The 19,053-nt window shown below is 35.3% G+C and overlaps 2 protein-coding genes and 1 long non-coding RNA gene across 3 annotated transcripts; 2 read left to right on the forward strand and 1 right to left on the reverse strand.

Moving 5' to 3' along the window:
- Positions 1-1,894: 1,894 nt before the first annotated feature.
- Positions 1,895-3,620, forward strand: LOC141630759 (cell number regulator 2-like). The gene is made up of 4 exons (XM_074443520.1): positions 1,895-2,075; positions 2,177-2,248; positions 2,839-3,057; positions 3,273-3,620. Exons 1-4 carry the CDS (start codon positions 1,949-1,951, stop codon positions 3,344-3,346), a joined length of 492 nt encoding a protein of 163 aa, XP_074299621.1. The 5' UTR covers positions 1,895-1,948; the 3' UTR covers positions 3,347-3,620.
- Positions 3,621-10,487: 6,867 nt separating this feature from the next.
- Positions 10,488-11,632, forward strand: LOC141630766 (uncharacterized). The gene is made up of 3 exons (XR_012537549.1): positions 10,488-10,559; positions 10,808-11,026; positions 11,269-11,632. It is a non-coding gene; the product is annotated as an uncharacterized LOC141630766 (long non-coding RNA).
- A 245-nt stretch (positions 11,633-11,877) lies between these two features.
- Positions 11,878-18,805, reverse strand: LOC141643145 (ultraviolet-B receptor UVR8-like). Its single transcript, XM_074452185.1, has 11 exons — positions 18,574-18,805; positions 18,333-18,477; positions 17,512-17,622; positions 17,355-17,415; positions 16,713-16,831; positions 15,962-16,047; positions 15,619-15,820; positions 14,803-14,856; positions 13,612-13,722; positions 12,834-12,890; positions 11,878-12,270 (listed from the first exon to the last, which is right to left on the reverse strand). Exons 1-11 carry the CDS (start codon positions 18,603-18,605, stop codon positions 12,067-12,069), a joined length of 1,182 nt encoding a protein of 393 aa, XP_074308286.1. The 5' UTR covers positions 18,606-18,805; the 3' UTR covers positions 11,878-12,066.
- Positions 18,806-19,053: the final 248 nt, after the last annotated feature.

Raw genomic sequence — 19,053 nt, forward strand, 5'->3', positions numbered from 1 at the left:
TCCAAAGTGGGTTGTTCAGCAATAATGATCCCTGATTGAGTAACTATCTGTGCAACTGTTGCATGTTGCCTGAATTAGGATGACCTGTGGTTCAGCTCCTGCTGCAGTAGTCCATCACAAAAGCTCCTCCATCACTTAAGAGCCACCAGTTCCTTGCTTCATTAATTTTTTTTTACTCGAGTAAAACCACAATGGTATCATATAAGTCCCCACAAGTAAACTACTAATAACCGTGTTAATTATACTTTTTGGGAAGAGAAGCCAACAACATTATAGCCTTGTCTTCTTCTTTGAATGTCTCATCCAAACTTGCCAATTAGGTGCTCAAGCCATTGAACTTATTTAGATGGTCTCTCAAATCGCCTTCATCTACCATCTCGAGCTCAAAAAGATCTTTTTTCAAGAATAGTTTATTTGCCAAGGACTTGCATTGTAAATGCTACATAACTTAAGGAATTGTCTCTGCAACACGCAATACTTGACTTCAGGTTCAAGGGCTAACCGGATTGTACTAACCGCGCGGAACTTTATGTTCTCCCGTCTGAGAACTTGTATATCATCGGGCTTTTTGTCTTCATGAGTCGCAACTAGAGCTGTCAGCACGGGCTGACCCGGCCCGGCCCGCCCTAGCCCGTTATTTTATGCAGCATGGCCTGAACCGGTCCGGCCCGGCCTTAGCCCGCCGTTAACCCTGGCCTGGCCCGGGTCCTGAAATTCCAGCACGGCCCGGCCTTGGCCCGTCATTTTAGCAAAAATAAAAAATAAAAAAAACTAAAATGGTAAGGCCCGCCAGTTCGGCCCGGCCTTAGACCGCCTCTGGTCCTGGCCCGGGTCAAGCATATCCCAGCCCGGCCCGGCTCGGCCAAGCCCGTCCCTTCCCCCTGGCCTAGCCCGGGTTTGACGAGGAGAGCCCGGCCCTAGCCCGGCCCGAGTACAGGTCTAGTCGCAACAGCCCGTATTGTTTGGGAACGGCTTTTATCATACTTTGTCACAACAAGAATTTATTCTTACCATTGAACAACTCCATCTCAAACGTTTTTCCATCGAGCCATAGCTCCTTATTTTTTGCAAACTCTGTATTACTCCCTCCACTTTCCTATTTTCACCTCATTTCCCCTTTTTGGCAAATTATCTATTTTCACCCCATTTCTCTTCTTTCCTTATTTAGACTACCTTTTTCATTCTTTAATCATTCTTTTCACCCCACTTACATCTCTATTATTACTTTTTCGTTCTTTAATCATTCTTTTCACCTCACTTACAACTCTTTTATTACTTTTTCAAAAATGATCATTCATACTCGATTTGTGATTTCTTTTCGTTATAAAAGGCCGAGCAATAAATGAGAGTTTCAAATTTACGTAAAAACAACCAATTGATTTTTGAATCATTGATGATAATAGAGAATGAGTTATTGACCAATGATTTTAATATAAAAAACAACCAATTGTTCCATTTAGCTCCACTTACTACCATCTCATCTCCAGCTCGTACACCAAACAAGTTGTTGTGATAATAAATAGTCCCTTCCGTCATTTATTGTCCTATTATATTTGAGAGTGTGTCGGTTAATTGTTGTCATTTATATTTTAAGAATACATTTGATGAGCAAAATGATCATTCATACTAAATTTAGTCCACTTGTCATTTAGTAATTGACTCCCTCCTTTTTTCTTAGTCTTTGTGTCAAAATCAAAGTACAACAATTAACCGAGATAGGGGAGTAAATTCATACAAGTAATAAAGTAAGAGGAGCCCTCATAGGTCATAGACTTGACCAGTTGACTTTTCACATGCACGTTGACTTTTCACATGCACATTGCACATTATATTCTACGGAGTACGTACTCCCTCTATAAATATGTCATTCTTCTCATAACAACTAAAAGTAGAATTAAGCTCAGTTTTGTAAGAATTATAGTATTACATTTTATTTATATTAAACAATATGAAGCAACCCGCAACCGGTATCCCAGTAGCCCAAACCTATGCTCCTCAAGTTCCACATCAACAACGGGGTCAAACAGTAGATTTCTCTACCGGACTTTGTGATTGTTTCTCTGATTGTTCTTTATGTAAGTATGGATATTTTTTTTCCAAAAATAAATACTAAATTCTTTGTTAATTACTCTAGTAGTAACATATCATCATTATAATTTAAAATGGGTTAATACAGGTTGTTTGACATGTTGGTGCCCTTGCATCACATTTGGACGCATCGCTGAGATAGTTGACAGAGGCACACCATGTAAGTTTGTAACAAATTCAAGTTATAAAACTTAAGATACCTTCCTCGGCTTTTCGACTAACATTGATTATAGTATACTCCCTTAATTTAAGTCTGCACAATTCAAGGGTTAGAAGTTAACAACTTAAACTACCTTCCTCGGCTTTTCGGCTCATCATGTAAGCTTGTAGTAAATTTTTCAAATGTATGTGAAATAATTATGAACCGTCTGGGTCACGCCCAAAGGGAGGAGAGATTGATAAACACAAGGATTTCTCGACTTTTTGCCTAAGATCAACCAATCAAGTCTAGTACTATATCTGATAGGTCTATATGATCGAGCTAGAAGTTTTTTATTTTATTTTTTTCAAAGGAGGCACAAGGCTGGTACAATATTGGAAGAGGGAGAATCGAACCCATGACCTATTGTCACAATACTTCAGGCTTAATCACTAGGCTAAGACCTCTTCAGTTATATGAGCAAGAAGTTAGAAGTCAGAAGATAGGAATAATACTTAAATCAACTTTCATATGTTGAATAGTACGAGTACAATATAATAATTGTGATTAATGAAGAATATGGTAATATTGTGTATGTTGTTTGGGTGCAGCATGTGGAGCGAGTGGAGCGGTGTATGCGTTGCTGATGGCCTTCACGGCAGGCTCGGGTCAATGGATATACTCATGCACGTATAGGTCTAAGTTGAAGGGACTTTATGGAATGCAAGTTGATTGTTGTGGAGATTGTTGCATTCATTGTTGTTGTTCGCCTTGTGCCTTATGCCAGGAGTACCGCGAGCTTGAACACCGCGGCTACAATATGGCCCTCGGTATATACTATAACTATATACTCATCATTTTCTCTCTTTCCTTGGATCTCCGTATTAAAAAGAAAACATTTTATATTAGGAATTGAAGCCGACTGCTTAGACTTTTTTGTTGACACGGATTTCTCACATGTATTAATGTAGATATTTGTATGGTTTAGTCAAGTCGGAATGAAAGGAATGCTAAGATGCTTGTTTGATTGTGCTATATATGATAGGATGGCATGGAAACATGGAAAAGCAAAACCCTGGGATGATGCCACCACCAGTGGCCGGTGGAATGACTCGATAAGTATGATCACTACACCGTGCTATGGTGGTGAACTGGAAGTGGCACTGGTGATGAAGTGTACCGGACTGTTAATTAACTGTTTGGTGATGAATTGTTTTTTTTAATTGATTTATGCCAATTTTTATTCCTTTTCTAAACCTTTTTCCAATGTTCGTTTGTAATTTCCTACAATTTGAAGGTACTTTCACAGGTGTTTTCTACTTTTCTTCATTACGAAAAGTACCTTCAGAAATTGTTAAATCCAAAATTCTTGTCATGATGAATAAACAAACTGTAATGTAATCCAATTTTTTGTTAATATAAATTTTTATGTTCATTGGATATACACGTCACCGTATGACTCAATCAATATAAAAATTGGAATTTACATTTTTCCGTATGCCCAATTAATAAAAAATTTGGAATTTACATTTTTCATAAACAACTAAGTATAATCTAAGTACAATAAAAAAAATATGAGGTTTCTCTTTGATTAAGGTTGACGATAATATGGTATAGTTAGTGCAGAAATTCTTACATCACCGGGCTATGCGAAAAATGCTACAAAGGAAAAGAGTACAATGATTTTCAAACACACGTAATAATAGTTGACTCGTTAAGACCTTTCAATGGAAAATCCAGTGGGAAAAAAACGTGGACAAGGAAAAAGATTAGAGCGCGTGTCTACTTCTCTTGATGATTACATAACTTGATGTATCTTGAAATAATCCATGCTTAGACATTACTTCTTGATGATCATTGAAGTAGCACCTATTGTGGTGGATAAACTTGAATCTTCACCCAATAGAAATCCTTGACAATTTCAATATCATATTTCTTTCGGAACTCATAATTTGGATATGATCATATAACTCTTGGATCTTCATTCAATTAATACTTCCACAATAGTGATATAGTTTCTCCTCAATAAACGACATAACATTATATGTCTAAAACAATTGTCATCTCAACAATCATGATGACACATGACTATAGCTAGCATAATAATGCACTTATAGTGCTACCTCGTTAAAAATCTTGGTAGGAAAAACCCACTGGGACAAAAAACCTAGTTGAAGGGAAAAAGATTGTAGCTATCATTCCTTAATTTATTGTCTTTAAGGAGAATCGATCCGATAATTATTGAATAATTCATCCAATACCTTTGAGCGATTTTCTTTGCTAAATCATATATGTATGAATTGACATTTTCATTGTAGATTTTCACTACATTATTCTAAGCGTTATGGTACTTCTGGACCATAAACTTATTTTACATGTTTAGCAAAAGCTCATTCAAATCGAAATTCCAATATGCTCAAACTTCAGGTTAAGACTATGATAATTCAAGTAAACTTTTCAGCAGTTTGAATATTTCATTTTGGAAATAATTACGATAATGTTTCATTCGTATCGTAGAGGTTTATAATCATAAGCTTCGAAAACTCAATTGATTAAGCATCGTCATAAGATGATCAATTAAGAGGCTCCTACAAGGAGCTATCCTTGTTGGAGTATATCAGAATATATCTCTCCGTTTCAACATTTATCCTTTAAAACAATAGTGTAAAATATGTTCATGCATATGCTATAAAACTAATTCTAGATAATAGTTATATAACAATGCAATAATTTGTATAGGAGTATATTAAAACTAATTAATATGCAAATGTGAACTTAATCTCTAAATGCACATGACAATGACTCGATAATGTAAATTGTATAGTTTCTTTTTCAATATTCATTACCTGAATTGATTTCGAGTCAATAAATGAACTTTAAATTCATAAACTCATTTATAATCATCATAAATTATATGTCACACGTCACCGTATCCCTTGCTAATAAGAAATCTTCTTTATTAAACAAACAATCATAAAGCTTAGTTGTCAGCATGTGGTTGAAAGTCAGCAAGTCAAATTGCGGTTATTGTTTCCTTAATTTTAGGGCCACTACCTATATTGGATTTAATTGACAACACTCTTCATTGTTTAGAGTACAATTAACATTGTTTAATTATAATACTTAATTCGGTATAATATAATTACAACATTACATAATATTGTTACAAAATAATATAACAATTACAACATTGATCTCAGCTAAATTACATGACAAATTGATTTACAAATTCCGAGTCAAAAACAGCGAAAATACATGATTATTTGCACCGATTGAGTTAAATCGTGTTCTAATGGAAAAAAATGAGATTGAATTTAGGGACCATTTGGTTCAAACAATTGGAATGGATTGGAATGGATTCTAATATCAAGCTGGTACGGAGTTAGAACCCCATACTTTTAATGCTTGTTTGGTTTGATCTTGTAATGGATTGTAAATGGCATTTATATTTTTTGGTTCATATTTGAATGGATTTCAAATTATTTGTTTTCTTCATTATAAATCAGATCTACAATATTATTTATAAATAAAAATAACTAATACAAGATAATAACAAAAGCAAAAATCCAAAATACACCATAAAATCCAAATTACCCATAAAAATTGGTGAGAAGCATAAACATTTAATCAAAGAGAAGTCACGTACAAAGTAGCATAAATATCAAATTAGGCCTAACGATATAAAGAACAAATTAAAAAAAAAAAAGGGAAAAAGTCTGTGTAATGAAGTAATGAACAATTTTTACACAAAAAAAGAAAAAAAAGTAATGGACAATTACCAGCTAAGTACCAAATTTATAATTAAACAAAAAAGAAGAAAATTGAAGACAAATTGCATAGCTGATAATCGAGGATCAAGGAATATCAATGGAGAATAATTCGTGAGATGTGTACAACTTTTTTTTTTTTTACCTTGCTAGGATTTGGATGTGGAGGGATGGAGTTAGAATCATGGGGTGGGACTTGGGTATGAGATTTCAAGGGGTTAACCAAACACTTGAATGGATAGAATCCATTCCAATCCATTCCAAATACTCCAACCAAACGCCCCCTTAGTAGTATGGATGCACGGTGATTGCAGGGAGAAGGTATGTGAGATGGGGTAATGAAAAAAATCTGGTCATACAGACTTGCGGAGTATAAGAAAATTAAAGCCGAGAAAGATTATAGGTTTGGGGAAGTGAAGGCTTTGGCCTGGGTTTAAATAAATTGAGCTACTCCTTAGTTATCTTTTGTTTTGGACAATTGTTTAGCAAGGGTATTATTTTGAAATTAGGGTATTAGTGTATAGTGTAAACAAATCCTTATTTAAGACGGGTGTATTCGACTTAAATTTAAGACGCGTATATTCGTCTTAAATTTAAGACGGGTCAAGTAATATGAATAAGACAAAAGCAAAATGTACAAATAAAAATAATGGAATTATTACTAGGGTTTTTAGTAATAGTTCCATTATTAATGTGGGCTTTAATGTGGTCGAGTTTAATTTTGTTACAACCCAATATGGGTTGTGTCTACTTACGAGTGAGATGGTATTACTAACACATAATGTCATCGATAGTCCAATTTATATTTTAATTTTAGTAAGATAGTATTAAACATTATAGTCCAATTTTTAATTATCATCTATTCATATGATGTATTTGAATATTAACAATTTGACTAAACCGTCTAAAACGTGCAAGGGTCTAAATTCTCATCCGGACTCGTTTGACTCATTAACAAATTTTAATAAATGAATAATGGTTCGAAATTTCCATTTTAAACATGCACATGTCAAATCTCGCATTTTGTCATGTCCACGGGTTTATTGAATAAATAAAAATGGGTAACAATTTTCACAGATTTGTGATTATTCGAACCCGTGCTATTTCACTAATTTTGTGTGAATTTTCATTCGAATAATTTGGGTTTTTTAAGGCCTAACTAACACGACTAAGTAGGAACTAGAAAATGAAGTTTAGCTAGGAAGAAGACATATCGTACTACAACTACTCGACCAATTGAGCTAGCATATCATATATAGCTAATTACAAATGACACTTATAATTCAAATCTAAACATAATTTTTTTTAAAAAGTGATAACTAATTTTTATAAAACTCAATACTTTACAATTTTATAATTACAACTCAAAAAAGCATACCCGTGCAATTTGCACGGGTTTAAGACTAGTGTTGAATCAACAATAAATATCGGCCATAAGAAACTAATTAACTATGTGTCGATGGGCTTTTCGTTCGTTAGGAACTTGGGTGGGATGTAAGTAAACATGGTACAATCACAAAAATTAAGAATTTTTCATCCACAAAACACAGAAGAATATTTCCACTTTGCTAATCTTTATTTTTTACTAGAATCTGTCCACTTTGCTAATGATTTCACGCTAACAAGGCCATCAATGAGGTAATGATAATCTTCAGTAACCAAGTCTTGAGTAACACAACGCGACCAGTTAAAACTTGAATGAACTACTTTTATCATTATCTTCAGTAACCAAGTCTTTGCTAATGACTGTACGCTAACAAAGCAACAACCAGAGTAATAATAATCCCACCACTTAAACCTTGACTGAATTACTTAGCTTTTTTTTTTTAAATTCAACTCATTTTAATTCAGTTTAACTCTATTTTATTAGTTTAGTTTAACTCATCTTTTTACATATTAACTCTTACTTCAACTTGTTAGGAAATTGATTTTCACGAACTGGAATTGACAATAATAACACCACACCGAATCGACTCCGCTTTCCTAATAGAATAATTCGACCCTTAACAGTGCCTGAGTATAATCGAACTTTCTACTGAGATAAGACGGTGCCCTCTGATTTTTGGCACAAAAATCAGAGACGTAATATAGAAAATATTTTGTGTAGAATGTTATACGTTCTTTTGATGCAGTAGAAGATTATGATTTTTGTATATGTTTTTCTTCTCATCCTTCATCTATCTATATATATATAGGAAGGATTTGGGAAACAGAAACAGGGAGATGTATTTCTGAAGGGTTGCAACTCTTCAGAAATTCAGATACAATTAATTAAATTACGCGGAATTTAATTACTGTCAAAGTTTCGGGGGCGTTGCCCCCGAACCCCTAAACCAGGGCGCTTCGCCCCTGGACCCAGACTCGAACGAAACTATTCCGCAATCTCGTAAATAATTTTACAAGCGTACACTCTGTACTTCCCGAACTCGTATTATATTATTTAGAAATTACTCATCAATGAACCGACCTTAATTACGCCAAATAAACCGATTATTACTCTTAAATCACCAACACAACTCAGCTTAATTAAGTTCAGTTCAACTCTTTTCAGTCGAATAAAACAGGCCTAAAAAATAGGAGTTGTATCAACATAGTTTATTTGGACAGTACGATTATCTACTCATCCTAGTATTTTTACCCAGAACATTCAATTTGATATTCTTACACTAAAAGAAGGTACATGTTCAAAAAAAAACCCTCAATTCCTAACGATTCAACTTGAATATAGAAAAGGTATGTAATTTGTTACAAATTATTGAACCGTTATAATAGAAGTAAGAAAGACAAATAAAGAACAATAAAGAAAGCAACGGAGATTTACGTGGTTCACTAACGTGTGTTAGAAGAGAGAGAGTTTTATTGATATATGAGGAGTTTTCAGATTACGGCTTAAAGTGTTTATATAATACTCTCTAAGACATAATACATAATAAATTAATAACCTAATAAGGCCAAGACAGAATCAAGGCGGAAACCCAACAAACAAATTGTTGGATTTTCGCAAACTTTTAGTAATGTATTGTTTTAATATGGTTTTAGGGTTTGTGGGGGGTGGTTGGAGGCGGTCTACATATTATTGGTCGTCGGGATAGTTAAGAGTTAAAGAGCGACGTCGGTGGTAGGAGGCTGCTACAGGGAAGGGGCCACGATGGGTAAAGGGTGGGGGTCGCGTGGGAGGAGGAGGTGTCATATGGATGGGAGGGGTGGGTTATTGGTTATGGGGAGAGCTTTGAGATATGGGTGGAGGAGGAGGTATCGGGTATATGAAACTGGGAGATGAAATGAGAGTATATAGGGAACTGAGACGATAGGAAATGAGAGTATGATTAAAAGCATAATGCAATGAGGAAATGCGTACTGCGTAAATATCCTAAAATAGAAATATAGAATCCAACTGCACGTTTTTATTTGATATTTAGCAAGGTTTTGGTGACCATTTTCATTGTACAAATTTACTGATTACTGTACAAAGTCAATTACTGCACGCACTTTACAATGAATTATTACTAGCAAGGTCCTTTTGGACTTTGGAGTAAGGATCTTCTATGTATCTCAAATAGAAGTGGAGATCGGTCGTTTGTGAGTATCTAGATTGAATCTTGCAACGATCTAATTAAACTATGCAAAAAATGATGTATTGATAAACGAAAGGAAAATAAAATATATCGAATTACTTTGTTGAGACAAGAACTAGACCTCATTTCTAATGTCTAAAAGTTTTGTTTTGAGTTATTTACTTTTAAGATTTGTTCCGACTCGTTTTTTTATTAATTTACTTCTCCGTTTTTTATTCCGTTTCTTCCCTACTTTCTGTAAGTCATTTACTTTCTTATTTTGATCTAACTTGCCATTGTTGTTTCTTTCATTGTAAAAGATATCATTTTATAATCATATTATAGCCAAATGAACTATTATTGAAAAACAAGTTATTATAAGTTGTAACCTTGGTTGCACCATTGTGGTGAATACATATGCCAGATAGTCAGTCATATATGCTCGTATGAAGCTTTAAACGAAAAGTGGCCGTCTAAAGCAAGAATCTGCGAAAAGGTAAATTCATAGGGAATGACTTATTCATCAATAATAAGTTTTTAACAAGTCCCTTATCTCCCATCCCATCTTCATTACGTACACCAAACAAGTACTTGGTAGCTACTCTATTTTGTAGTTTTCTGTCAAATACCTCTATATATATATAACAAGCAAACAATTAAGAAAATATATACTTTCCATTGTTTTAATTAAATTTACCCCATCTTATAACATTTCTATACCATTTTATTCTTAATAGAAAAACAATATGAATCAAGGTGCTCCTCATACACTAGGATTTTCCACTGGACTTTGTGACTGTTTCTCTGATTGTTCTTTATGTAAGTTCACTTTCTCGGTCGTATGTATTTGAAAGTTTTACGACGGATACCTTGGTCTTAAATAAGAATTTGTGATTGACAGTAGATAACCAATAATACGGAGTATATGGATTTGTACAGGTTGTTTGACATGTTGGTGCCCTTGCATCACATTTGGACGCATTGCTGAGATAGTTGATCGAGGCACACCATGTAAGTTTTTAACCATTCAAGTTATACAAAGTACAACTTAAAATACCTTTCTCGGTTTTTCGACTAAGATTGATTATTCAAGCTAAGAAATCCAATTGTGAATTACTTACTCCCTACGTCCTAATCATTTATCTATCTTTGTTTAAAATACCCTTACAAATAATAGAAAAAAGATAAACAAATAAATGACTGATTGAAGAAGTATTTGAATTATGCATTTAATGATTTATTGGTGTTTTGTGGTGCAGCATGTGGATCGAGTGGAGCCTTGTACTACTTGCTGTTAGCCGTGACGGGGGGTTCGTGTCAATGGATATACTCATGCACGTATAGGTCTAAGTTGAAGGCACTCTATGGAATGGAAGATGATAGTTGTGGAGATTGTTGCACTCACTTTTGGTGTGAGCCTTGCGCCTTATGTCAAGAGTACCGTGAACTTGAACACCGCGGCTACAACATGTCCCTCGGTATTCATCAATTTCTCTCTTTCCCTCTGCTTCTTTTTTTCAAATACGTGATTTAGTGTTATGTCTTAGAAACAACCTTTTATAAGGAAGGTATCAAAGACGACTGCTTAGAGTCTTCCGACTTTTTGTTGACACCGTTGTTTCACATGTACGAACGTAAAATATTTGTATACAATTTTGTCAAGATGAAATGCAGAGAGTGATGTTATGTTATGATGTTTGTTTGTTTGGACTAATCATAGGATGGCATGGAAACGTGGAGAAACAAAAACCTGGGATGATGCCACCTCCCACAGCCGGAGGCATGACTCGGTAAGTCTGCTCTCTATACCGTGTCATGGTGGTGGGCTGGAAGCGGCAACTGAAGTGTACCAGAGTGTCACGTGTGAACGGTGTGGTGGTGATTGGTGAATTGTGTTCCTAATTTATTTTTGGCAATTTTTGTTCCTCTTCAAGCTTTTTTTATTGTAAATATGAGGTTGATTTCCAGTTGCTTTGTACTTTCCTCTGTTAAAAAAATGTACCTTCAGAATAAATTGCTTTACATGATTATATTGTCATAGGTTTGTGACGGATCAAATATCATCCACATGGGTAAATAAGACAAAAATCAGAATGCCTAGGAAGTCACAAATGACTTGTCTTTATCTATTTATGCAGGTTTTATTTGACCCGTCACAAGCTTGTGACAGATAATGAGAATTTGTGTGATTACTTACAGTTGAATTTTCTTGCAAAACTCTCATTTCTGCTTTTCTTCGCTTAAATGACATGGTTAACAAATGAGAGATTGAATATGCAAATCATAGAGGAAAAAAAAACTGATGACAGACTTGGATGTAACAGAAGTATAAAAAAAACAAGTTTCTAATAAATAAAATAATAAAAATAAGAGATGGCAACTCACGAGACAGTTTCATATGAAAATCAGTGTAAGTAATAGTACAACTTTTCGTGTGTTTCCCTCTCCCTTATCTATTTGTGGATTTATACCATAAATAGGTTTATGCATAGCACAATTATTTTCATGTCGTAGAGATCTATTCACCTTCATCGGGTTGCCATTGAACAATCGCTAAAGTATGTCGACCACCCGAGCCAACAAGTTTAGCCTGCCAGTGCCCTTCGGTTTCCTCATCATCACCTGTGTTGTTGGGAGATGGGAGGTTTATTGGGACTTCCATGGGATGACCGGTCGTCACCTTCCTGCCATATCCTAGGCGACCATGATCTCCACGACCATACTGCAATAATAATAATTACCATTATGTTGAAATTGATAAGAGTATTGCCACCAGCTCAAATTTTACATGAATTGGAAAGCGTATTACCGCCAATGCTCCCAATTACTGCCAAAAGACCCGAATAGACCTCACAAACAGGTCATGGATTGGATCATTTAAGACATAGCTTGCATTCCGTTTAGGTTATTTCGGATTCAACTTTGTTAAGAGCGTGTTATATATTATCAAATCATTTGTGAGGTTGTTTGAGGGGGCCATTATCGCCCTACATTGCGTTAATATCTATGTTACTCCAAATCGGCTTCAAGTTTCGGACACGACATGGTTCGGAGTGTTGGACACGGTTATTTTCCGTCAAGTTTTCCATTTTTGGACAAAAATGAAGTGAAAATATCTTGTCGTGTTCAGGGGTCGGAGTGACAAAGGTTGATATGCCTATTGTAGCAACCTTCAAAACCTTGATAACTCAATAGGGAATTGGTTTTGCGCCTAACATTTATAAACCAAGTAGCCTAAATACACTAGAGACTATAATGAATCAAATGTATGAAAAATGTACTTACGGAGAAAATGCGTCCATCTCTTGTCATTGCAACTGAATGAGTTCCTCCACAAGACACCTGATAATCCGAAATCAAGATTAGTTTGAAGTTTAAACATACATATGAGCCAAGAAAATCGAACACAAAAAAGAGTTTGAGGGAAACCAGGAGTAAAACTTGCGATAATTTATATATCAGAAATGGTTTTACAATAATAGGCAGCTGACCAATTAGTCACCCATCAAGTAGACATTTCTACCTCATTGGCCCATTCATTCCTATTCATAGTCTACTAATTTTACTTTGATGGTCAAATGACGTCAACTAAAATATTTACAAAATTATAAAAATGAATCCAAAAAAGGGGACAAATTTACGTTGCTTGTCTACTTATACTTGGAGAAATTAATCGCCAGTTAAAGTTCCTTGGCCACAAAGTTGAATGGGGATGCAAATATGGGATGGAGGCAGAACTTCAATAACTAGCAGTTTTATACGAATCAGAACCAATAGGGGAACAGTAGTTATCGGCCAACCTATATTTATTTGAGTGAGTAGTCAATAAACCTCATGTGAAGTACACAAACTCGGCTTAACTATTAGAAGCACATGAGCCTAAACCTTTCTTCATCACAACAAACTATTGGAAAGAAGCACATGAGCTTAAACCTTTTCTTCATCACAAATAATTAGCGGTAATGACAACAAATGAGAAAAATGTACAAATTCATAGAAAATATAAAAAATCTGCAGGAGATAAATTTCACAGCATGAACAATCCCAATCTGATGAACTGTACCTGAACTATATCTTCTCCAGCTAAAAGTTGCACTTTCTGTGGCAACATTTTACTGCTCTTGTCATCGCCAAATCCAAGCCTTCCATGTTCTCCTCTGCCCCAACCGTACACCTACACAAAATGTTTTCGAGTATTAACTGGAGATAATACTCCTACAAAAAAATGATCAATCATTCCTCCGGGCTGTATGCTTTTTATTATGAACTCATTTATGTTCAGTCACCAAAATGAAGTAGATTCAACCTAAGCTAATTACACTTTAGATAAAAGATTTGAGAAACTACTCAGTTTGGTGAACTGGCGTTCAAGTATTTTCAAACTTTTGTGACGGAAAGATGTTATCTAAATTAATTTAGTATCGTAGATTAACGAAGTGAGAAAATAACACCAAGTAAAATATTAAAGAGATTTATTATATAAATTAACCAAAAGTCAGTGTACAATGCTAAAACGATGTTTTCGATGAAAATTTAATTGCACGACACTACATCCCCACAGAGGGAAATAAGATAATTTCCAAGTCATCACAGCTGAATTTGAGAAATCACATGGCACCAAAGTGTAATTAGATCAAACCGCTGGCCACCAAAATACAGCGAGCGGAAGTAGCGGGAGTAGTGAAAGACTGAAAGTAATATAATTAACAACGGGAGTAGTGAAATTATCAATATTAATGCGGTAGTAATGAAAGTAAAAATAATTACGGCGGGAGTAGTGAAAGTAACAGTAGTAATAACGAATCGAATAATAGTAACAATACTAACAACAAAAGAAAGTAAATATGAAAGAAAGTATTAGCGAACCAATCGATTTAAGTAAAATATTAATAACGGGAGTAGAATTTATCTCATAATTTATTTCATCGTAATTTTAAGATATATCATAGAAAAATATATTAATGATAAATTTATGAGTTATGCAACTTTAAATTAGTTTTATATAATTGAAAATAAACTTTAATGCTAAATAGAGTTAGCCCGGGCGGGACCGGGCACCAATACTAGTCTGATCCCTATTTTCAAATACAAAAAGTCGGATATCCAAAGTGGTTCGGATCAGATAACTGATAGTAAAAACAATGGTTACCACTTCCCAGTACCACAATAATTTGAGAAAAAAGAGTTTACATAAACCAGAAATCATCAAACCACTTTGATTTTAGAGAGAAGGATAGATATTGTAAGTCTATACCTCCCCTTCACTTGTTAGTGTCGTTGAATGCCACCCACCAGCAGCAATGTCAACCTAGTAATCCCAATCAAGATAGAAAAGAAAAATGTCAGTGCACCACGCAGCTAAGAATTATATTCGATAAAATTACACTCCCACCTATCCGTCCAACCTGAAAGTGATCCTTAACCATTTTTATTTGTCCATTTGTCCATCATCTATTTTTTCTTTTCTATTTTTTCACATTTTTTAGGTGTGCATTTACCCATGAACGGTTCTAAAGGATGATTCATGTCAGCCGACCCCAAATAATTTTGGGATTAAGGCTCTGATGTTGTTGTTGTATTTGTCCATCATCTCCATCATTGTCTACTTCCTCTATCCCGGTCATTTGTTGTCCTTTTCCATTTTGAGGTGTCTCGGTCAATTGTTGTCCTTTCTATTTTAAGAATGAACTTGATGAACAATTTGATCATTCACACTCAATTTGGTCCACTTGTCATTTAGTAATTGGCTCTCTCCTCTTTTCTTGGTCTTTGTGCCAAAACCAAAGGACAACAATTGACCAGGCTGGAGGGAGTATTATTTAACTTTAATTTTACACGCCTTTGGGTGAACACGGATATTACAGAGCATTCCACTCATTTTCTCAAAAGGCCAGAGACATAGTTTTTAACCAGCAGCTTCAAACTCAAAAGTTTTCTCCCACCAAAATAAACACGCTTACTACCCAAGTCTTACATTAGAGTTAAGACACCTAAAACAATACTCGGAAAGATCATAAACAAACAGGACATAAAATAAAAGAACGTAAGCGCAAGAAACTGAAATAAGTACCAATGTAAGCCCAGAAAGTCCCTGCACAGGAATAGGCTGTGATCTTGGTTGAGTATCTCCAGTTCCAAGTTGTCCATACTCATTGTTACCCCATGCCCATAAAGTACCATCTTCTGCAAGGGCCAAATTATGAAAGGCGCCCACTGCAATAAGTCGCACCCTTTCAAGCCCCTGGACTCTGACAGGGACAAAAATTTGCTTTCTGGAAAATGAAGGACAACATTAATAGGAGTAATATTGTGAACAAAATAAAGGAAAATAAGCAAAATCTTGACCAAGAGCACCATAAGAAGTACTACTACGTGATTGGGTATATACAGAAAAAGGGTTAAAGAGGCCTTACATGTCTCCAGGCGGCCATGGCTGACCCCAGGTCCACACATGTCCTTCACGTGTGAGGACCACTGAATGTGTACCTCCGGCAGCCACCTAAGGGATGAGCAGAGACAGTCAGCTACCAGATCAATGTTAGCAAAGTTCATCGGCTTATAAGTGAAATGAAACTGTAAAGCAAATGACTGCTTATATTAAAATGTCCAATGCATAATTTGGAGAACTCTGTCCCCCCCCACCCCCACCTCCTCCCAATCAAGTACGGGATAAATTCGGAAATTTTTACACTTGAATTATGAGTCACATTTGCCAGAATGATTATCACTTCTATTCCAATGAAACTAAATACTAATTATTCTTTGGTTTTTGATTATGATGGAATAAAGACTCGCTAAGCTGGTTAGTGGTTACGCTTCTTTTAATTGTGAATTTGTGATGTAGCAGTCACTTGTTGCAATTGTACTAGCCATTTTCAATTTGGCTCGTTTGCATACCATCCCAAAGTATTGTCAATATAGGGTTAAGGCTGCTGCGTACATCCAACTCCCCTACCCTACAATTTGAAAGAGCCCTCGAAGCGTTGGGTAACGTTGCTGTTGTATTCAGACTTTATCAGCTCTTATTCGTATGTTGAGGTTTTGCTATACCCGGCCTATACAACTAAAATACCCAACAACTATCATAGTAAAACACAGCAACTAGACATGTTCATGCGCTTATCAAAATATCAGAAATGTGATGGTGGATATAGGATACAGAACCTGCCGAACAGTTAGCTTTGGCGCACAGCGTTGTGGTATCACAATATCTCTTCTCAAGGGCCTACCAGCGTCATCTTTCTTCTCAGGTACTTCACCACACTGTCCATACTCATTACCACCTATACCAAATCACACATACACATTCAAGTCCCAATAACGAGATTGATTTTCAACAGCAAAGTTTTCCTTCAAAAATTGAAAATTAAAATTGTGTAGTCAAACCTTTCAACAAGACAACAGTTGAAACTTACAGTTTTAGCAACAATTCTAATCATCATCTCGTCTAGTTGGATTCACTACAAAAACATAGCCAAGATCTCTTTTTTCCTTGTTAAAGGGAAAGGGGGAGCAAGAACTCATACCACTGGTAGATCAACTCTGAACCTTCTAGCCTTCTAGATCCCTTAGACTTACCGGAAATCTATATATTTTAGTCCATTTCCCATAAGTGGGCTAAAGTTTTGCTTAATAAGAGTAACACACTTCAATTTTTTTAATGGACACCTGGAAAAAAGTTTCTAAATCTGCAAGTGACCCAAACCGCGATGTCCACATAAATGAGTGTGAGTACTACCAAAGCACAGCTAGACAAGGGTATGTGACACCAAACCAAGTTGAGAGAACAACAATGAGAGCATATACCCCAAGCATAAGCACGGCCTTGATCATCGACTGCTAAGCAATGCCACCCACCTATTGCTGCCTGAAACACAATTGTTATTCATATTATTACCAATTATTAAAGAGAGAAGTAGGTTAAACAAACATTAAATAATTTCAGGTCAAAATTACGAGTCACCTGTACAATCTTCACATTGGCAAGAGCTTTAACTTGAGTAGGAACATTCTCGGTCTTCGTTTCGGCCGGGTGTCCTAATGTCCCTCTTTGGTTCCATCCCCATGTAAAAAGCTACTCTCCATATAACACACAAACCCAATAAAACTAATAAGAACAATAATCAAGCTTGAACCATTAAAATAAACTACTGTGCTTAAACCACAACATTCAAGAAATGCAGATTACCAAAATCCATGAAAAGATTAAAGTGCTTCAAAACTCAAAATAATCCATGAAGAAGGATAAAAAAAGGTAAAAATTACGAGTTTTGCTAAGGACTTTCTTTTCCAGTCTTCTCTACAACATTCTCTTCTAATAGCACAAAAAAATACTCCCTTTGTCCCAGTTATTTATTTCCCTATTCTATTTGCGTGTCTCATACATTTGTTTACCTTTTTATATTAAAAAAAATGCTTCTAATGGGTATTTGGATAATCAACATCCATTATTGCCCACTTGTCATCCATTAACAACCACTACAAATGGTCTCCTCCCCTCATTGGTCTTTGTGTCAAAAATAAAGTAAACAAATGACCGGGATGGAGGGAGTAGAATATATTTTGCCAGGAAGCGGCAACTATTGATATGCAAGTGGGCAACTTAATACTTGTTTATTAGCGGTGGAGAAGTTAGAAAAGAGAAGGTTGATAGTAGCCGTCAAAAACTCAAACAAGAGCTAAACTAATGAAAACCAAACATAAGCACAACATTCGAACATAAATAAATAAGAAGAAATGCAGATTAAAGAAACCCATGAAAGGAAAAAGGGGAAAAGATGAAACCTTGCCGTCATGACAAATAGCAAGAGAGTTTCTACTACCAGCAACAACAGAAACAGGTTGATAAGATTGAAGTGCTTCAACTTGACAAACAGTATCTCTATCTTCATTGTTACCTATACCCAGTTGCCCATCTTCACCTGAACCCCTGCCACCATTAACATTAACAATATATTATAATAATTATTAGCAGTAATTAAATTAATAATCATTGAAATAAATGAAAAGGAAGAGAGAAAGAGACCAAGCAATGACAGTAGTAGAAGGAGAAGACATAGGAGAGACTGAAAGAAGAAAAAAAGATGAGAAGTGAAGAGTAGACGGCGAAAGTGGCGGGGACTGATACTGATGTAGTAGCCTAGTAGGTGTTGTGTTTTTATGAGGTTGTATTGTATTTATTTACTCGTGTAATTATAGTTGTGCAATTTTGTGTGTTTAACTCACTTGTTAACTAAGTTGTATTTTGGGTGACATTATTGCTATCTTGTGCTTCAATTTTATTCTTGGACAGCAACTGGCTTCACGTGTGCCATGCCAAATTCTATGAGATATTTAGCATCTTGCTTCAATTATCGAGTATATCTTATGTCTTCCATCTCAGTTAATAGTTTATTTTATCCAAAGACATTGACCATATAGATATATGTACCCAAAGGGCAATTTGACATTTTTTTTTTGGGTACATAAGAAGGGCAAAGCCCCGAAATTAACTAGCAACAACACG

This window comes from Silene latifolia, chromosome 2 (genome assembly GCF_048544455.1).
Source record: "Silene latifolia isolate original U9 population chromosome 2, ASM4854445v1, whole genome shotgun sequence".
Classification (NCBI taxonomy): Eukaryota; Viridiplantae; Streptophyta; class Magnoliopsida; order Caryophyllales; family Caryophyllaceae; genus Silene; species Silene latifolia.